Source organism: Dipodomys ordii, unplaced genomic scaffold, assembly GCF_000151885.1.
Source record: "Dipodomys ordii isolate 6190 unplaced genomic scaffold, Dord_2.0 Scaffold180, whole genome shotgun sequence".
NCBI lineage: Eukaryota > Metazoa > Chordata > Mammalia > Rodentia > Heteromyidae > Dipodomys > Dipodomys ordii.
Genome location: NW_012267396.1, coordinates 1,211,914 through 1,217,928, shown reverse-complemented (window position 1 = coordinate 1,217,928; position 6,015 = coordinate 1,211,914). Strand labels below are relative to the sequence as shown.

Sequence of the window (6,015 nt, the reverse complement as noted above, 5' to 3'; positions counted from 1 at the left end):
GGGCCCCGCCACCCCCGGGGCCTGGTTGGGGTCCGGGACCCGGGAGGCGTCCCCGATGGCCTCTGCCCCCCCCCACGTCCGCTCGGCCCTCCCCCGCCCGGGGCCGGAGCCCAGCTGTCTGGGGGGTGGGGTGGGGGGTGGCGAGGCCGGGAGGACCGGGGACAGCTGGGGACCCCCCCACCCCGCTCCAGGCCCTCGTGGCACGGGCTGGACGCGCCGGCCGGCTGGATGGCTGAATGGACGGGTGGGGGCTGGGAAGGGGCCAGCTGGTGGGCGGGCGAGGGGAGGGCCCGGCGCCGGGGTGGGGGGGATGAGGGGGGTGGACGGGGGGGATCCATCTCCCTGGCCTCTGGAGATTGGGAGGATGTCAGACTCCCCGTGAGGAGAGGGGGGCTGAAAACTGGGGTCTTTGCACTGGTGTGTGTGTGGGGGGGTTCTGACTGCTCAGGTATCCTGTTCACCTGAGTCCTTTCCAGATGGGTCACAGGTGAGCAGAAGAGGACCCCTTACCCCCCATCCTGGGGTCCTGCTCTGAGAGGGGGGGCACAAGGGGGAGTGATAGGATGCAGGGCCCCTGGGGACACCGTGGACAGGAAGGGAAATGGGAAGGGTGGGGCATACCTTCATTTCCAGGTGACCGAAAGGAAGTGAGGGAGACTTCCATGCCCCTGTGTGTGGAGGTAGAGAGGTCCAAACACATGGTTAGGACCAGTGCAAAGGCCCTGTGGTAGCAGAGGGGCGGGGGTAATAATAGATCCAGCAGAGCCTAGGGCCATAGGAAGGACTCTGCTGTTTTGTTTTTTGTTTAGAAGTGTTGGTTCTGGGGGGCTTGAACTCAAGGCCTGGGTGGGTACTGTCCCTTAGCTTTTTCTTTCAAAGCTGGTGCTCTACCATTTGAATCACAGTTCCACTTGTGGCTTTTTTCTGGTTCATTGGAGTTCAGAGCCTCACAGGGCATTCCTGCTCAGGCTGGCCTCCAGCTGTGGTCCTCCATCTCAGTTTCTTGAGTAGCTGAGATTCCAGGTGTGAGCCACCATGCCCAGCCAGTTTCTGGCTTTTATCCTGAGTGAGGTGTGAGCTGTGGAGCTTTGAGCAAAGGAAAAGATGTGACCTGGTGTAGTTTTATTTGTTTCTCTAACTCGGACTCTGGAAACTCTCTGGGCCTGAGGAAATCAAGTGATTTTGTTTCCTCTCCGTCCTCGAGTCCATCAGTCCTAGTGTCTGCTCAAGGGAGAAAAAGGGGCTGGGGGTTCTGTCCTGGGAAAATAGCCTCAGGAAGAACAGAAGAACATCCCCGGGCTTAAGGCCTTCACCGCAGCCTTTTGATTCCCGGTGTCTGTCCTCATCCACTCAGTTCACTGACAAATACCAAATTAGGATTTTGAGTTTGAGGCTAGCCTGGGATGTTTAATGAGACCTTGTCTCCAAACAAACAACAGGTTACCTGAATATTAGGCAGTTTCTTTTTTCCTATTTGTCTGTCTGTCTGTCTGTCTCATTTTGGTGTCAGTTTTGAGGCTTGAGCTCAGGGTCTGCGCATTGTCCCTTAGCTTTTTTGCTCAAGGCTGGTGCTCTACCACTTGAGCCACAGCTCCACTTCTGGCTTTTTGCTGGTTAATTGCAGATGAGTCTCGGGCACTTTCTGGCCTGAGCTGGCTTCAAACTGATCCTCAGATCAGCCTCCTGAGTAGTTAGGATTATAGGCATGAGCCACGGGTGCTCAGCTATTAGGCAGTTTCTAATGAACAGATTCTTTTTTTTTTTTTTTGGTCAGTCGTGGGGCTTGAACTCTGGGCCTGGGCGCTGTCCCTCAGCTCTTCAGCTCAAGGCGAGCGCTCTACCCCTGGAACCACAGCCCACTTCCAGTTTTCTAGTGGTTTATTGGAGATAAGAATCTCATGGACTTTCCTGCCCGGGCTGGCTTTGAACCGTGATCCTCAGATCTTAGCCTCCTGAGTAGCTAGGATTACAGGCATGAGCCACTGGTGCCCAGCTTCTAATGAACAGATTCTTAACAAAAGGAAAATAATCCTTGCTACTCGGGAGGGAAAGATTAGGAGAATCTTGGTTAGAAGAGAGCCTGGGTAAAAAGTTATGCCCCCCCCCTCAATCAACAAGTTGGGCATGGTGGTGTATACCTATAATACCAATTACATGGGTGATAGGGTAGGAGGATTTCCCTCCAAGATCAGAGCCTGAGTATAAATTCAAGGTCTAATCTAAAAAATAACTAAGCAAAAGGTGTGGGGATATGGTTCAAGTGGAAGAGCATCTGAGTAGCAAATATGAAGCCTTGGGGCTGGGAAGGTGGCTCAGTGGTAGAGCGCTTGTCTCCCATGTGTGAGGCCCTGGGTTTGATTCCTCAGCACCACATAAGCAGAAAAAGCCAGAAGTGGCGCTGTGGCTCAAGTGGTAGAGCGCTAGCCTTGAGCTGAAGAGCTGAGGGACAGCGCCCAGGCCCAGAGTTCAGGCCCCACAACCTGAAAAACAAAACAAAAAAACAAAGGTTGGTTTCTGTGATCTGCTTTTAATTTTTTCCTGGTACTGGGAATGGGACCCAGTAGCTCATGCATACTAAGCAAAGCCACATTCCTAGTTCTTTTCATTTGTAATTTAATTTTGTCAGTCATGGGGCTTGAACCCAGAACCTGGGCGCGGTCCCTGAACTCTTTTGCTCAAGGCTAGCACTCTACCACTTTGAGCCACAGCCCCTTTTCCGGTTTTCTGGTGGTTTGGGGAGTTAAATGTCTTGCAGGACTTTCCTGCTTCAGCTGGCTTCCAACTGCGATCCTCAGATCTCAGCCTCCTGAGTAGCTGGGATTACAGGAGTGAGCCACTGGTGCTGGCTTCAGCAGGCTTTTTAATCACTAGTGGTGTGTGATTGGAATTAGATGAGGGTCCCCGTTCACTTTTTTTGTGGTGTTCCTGCTATGAGTCTTCAAGAATTTCTGCCTTGAGAGAGGTCATGGGTGTTGGTGACCTCTTCTCTTGCCTTTTTCCCCCCTTTACACGAGCAGGAGCTCACACTGCCTTAGACTTCAATGTTTGTGGGCTTTGTCCTCCTTCCTCCCCCAGGGGAGAGACCTTTGCTCATCTGACCAGAGGAGGGGGGGGGCAGACCCACAATCCTTAGCATCCCTCCCATGGCATTGTGGAAACACCCACTCACTTGAGCTCTGTTGGGGGCCCAGGAAGCAGGTCTGATGGAAGGGGAGAGGGAAGCCAGGTGCAGAATCTCAGCTCCCACAAGACTGGAACTCCTAGCGATGGAAAAAATGTTGGGAGTCTGGGGTGTGGCTCCTGGGGACCTGTGAGACCCGCCCGTGGTTCTTCGGCACTGCCCTTAAGGTTCACTGAGAGTTTTGTTTGTTTTTGTGCTGGCCCCTGGGGCTTGAACTCAGGGCCTGAGCCGCTGTCCCTGAGCTTTTGTGCTCAAGGCGATCGCTCTACTGCTTGAGCCACCGTTCTATTCTCGGCTTGTTTACTCTGGTAGTTCATTGAGATGAGAGTCTCACAGGCTTTCCTGTCTGGGCTGGCTTTGAACCAGGATCCTCAGATTTCAGTCTCCTGAGTAGCTCCAATTACAGGCATGAGCTACTAGCACTTGGCCGAAAGTCTTGTATATTTTACCTAGGGAGCCTTAGGGTCAAAGGATCTTTGGGGGGCTAGGGGTGTTGGACAGAGAAGAGGATCTGAACTCTGTTCTGGGCTCTACTCCCGTCAAGGGTCCCACCCTGGGACAGCTCAGGAAACCCAGCCTGGGGGACATAGTCCCTTCTCCTCAGGCTAAGCACACTGCCATTCTAGACTCTTCTAAGATTGGCCGCATGGCCTTGGGTGAATCCCAAGGCCTTCCAAAGCCTCCGTCCCCTTTGATGTGAAAACAAAGCTACCTATCCCAGCTTCCACAGTGAGACTGCATTGAGTACTTACTGTTTACTGGGCTCCACTGTGCCAAGAACAACTTCACAAGGTCTGGAACCTTTCTGAATATAGAGACAGACATTCTTGTGGTGGTCTGTTTTGTGTTACTGTGACAAAATGCCCTGAGGCTAGGTAACCTTATGAAGAAATGAGATTTTGCGGGGGGGGGTCATTTCTGAAGAGTGAGGGGTGAGAGTCTTGTGTCGTGATGGGCTTTGCTGGCGGCCTCTGACTGGGTTGGGACATCAGATGGGGACATGACTGTGTCCTTGTGTTCCATTGCTCTCCATCTTGTTTTCGTTTTTATTTTCTTTTATGGGTGCTACTGGGGATTGAACTCGGGGCCTCATGCTTGCTAGGCAGCTGCGTTGAAGTCAGCTGTCTCCTAGGCCCCAGGGCTGGTAAATCCTAGCACCTCTCTCCAAGGCCAAGGGCCAAAGGAGGCTGGAGGTCTGGCTTCGAGAGTCGCAGCTGGGAAACAGCTGGTCCCGGGGCACAGCCCCATTCCCTGCCTGGGCATCTTTTAAAAATCACCTCCCCCACCCCCCACCCCCAGACTCTGTGGGCCTGGGGCTCAGAGAAGGCTTTGTGAAACCCTAATTGTTATTGTAAAAGTGATGTACAGAGCGGTTACAGTTACCTAAGGCAGGTCAAGCGTACATTTCTTCTTGGACAGTGTCAGCCCTTCCCTCACTCAGAACCTTATTATTATTTTTTTTTCATTTTAATTTTTGCCCTGCTGGAAATGGAACTCAGGGCCTTGTGCAAGCTGGGCAAGTAGGCACCTGGCTGTGGAGCCACGCCCCCACGGTTAGCCCCGCCCAGAGCATGTCCCCTTCATGGAGCCACGCCCCACATGTTGGCCACGCCCAGAGCATCTCTTCAAAGGAGCCACGCCCCCACAGTTAGCCCCGCCCAGAGCATGTCCCCTCCACGGAGCCACGCCCCCACAGTTAGCCCCGCCCAGAACATGCTCACTCCATAGAGCCACCACAAATTAGCATCCCCAAAGCATGTCCCCTCTGTGGAGCCACCCCCCCCATAGGTTAGCCACGCCCAGCGCCACGCCCCCATAGTTAGCCAACTCAGATATGCCTCCTCCACGGAGCCACGCCCCCACAGGTTAGCCACGCCCAGAGATGCTCCCTCCAAGGAGCCACGCCCCCACCAAGTAGCCAACCTCATCGCTACGTGTGGCCTGGGCTTGAACTCAGGGCCTGGGCCCTGTCCCTGTGCTTTTTCGCTCAAGGCTGGCCAGCTCTACCACTTGAGCCATCAGCTCCAGTTCTGGCTTTTTGGTGGTTCGGACCTACGAATCTCAGGCATGTCCATGCTGTGGGCGGGATTTGAACCGCCACCCTGAGATCGCAGCTTCCGAGTGGCTGGGATGACAGGCGGGAGCCGCCCGGCGCCCGCACTTCTCGCTTTGTTTTGAGGTAGAGGGTCTCACTGGGGAGCCCAGGCCGGTCTGGAACTGGAGACCCCAGAGGGCTGGGGTGATGACGGGTCATAGGGGATCTGGTGGGCTGAGGCCCCCATTTTTTTTTCCTTAATGGCAATGTCCAAGCAAACCACGGGAAGGTGGAAGGGTTTGGAACGTTTGTGACAAGGGGCTGCGGCTGGAGGCGCCGGGGAAGCTGGGTCTTCAGGGTCCCGGCGGCGCCCCCATATTCCTCCCACCCCCGTTTCTGTCCTCCCAGGACAGTGGCCGCCGAGGTTCGGAAGCAGGTGTCCCGGGAGCACAGCGGCTCCCCGCACTCCAGCCGGCGCTCCAGCAGCTCCCTGGGGGTGAGACTTGGGGCCCCCCCTCTTAGGGGTCCCCTGATCCCGCTGGTCAAAGAGGCAGTGATGCTGGGGGAGGGCGTGTGGGCAGCCACATTCCCACTTCCTGGACAACCCGACAGTGGGGGGGACTTCCGGCCCTGTGGGGGAGGGGCGGACCTGGCCTGGCCTCCGCCCTGGTGCTCCTGCTCTTCCTCCCCCATTAGATTATTTATTTCCCCCTGCTGACAGTGGGGCGGGCGTGATTTCCTTCCTGGAGCCCTGGAGGGGGGGCGGGGCTGGAGGAGCTGCCCTGGAAAGTGTGATGAC

The 6,015-nt window shown here is 55.4% G+C and overlaps 1 protein-coding gene across 1 annotated transcript in view; it reads left to right on the top strand.

Moving 5' to 3' along the window:
- Dock6 (dedicator of cytokinesis 6) overlaps window positions 1-6,015 on the top strand; it is a 75,262-nt gene that overhangs the window by 840 nt on the left and 68,407 nt on the right. Inside the window, exon 2 of the mRNA XM_013033951.1 lies at window positions 5,625-5,712. Within this exon, the coding sequence (XP_012889405.1) occupies window positions 5,625-5,712 (88 nt within the window). The remainder of the gene's footprint in view (window positions 1-5,624; window positions 5,713-6,015) is intronic.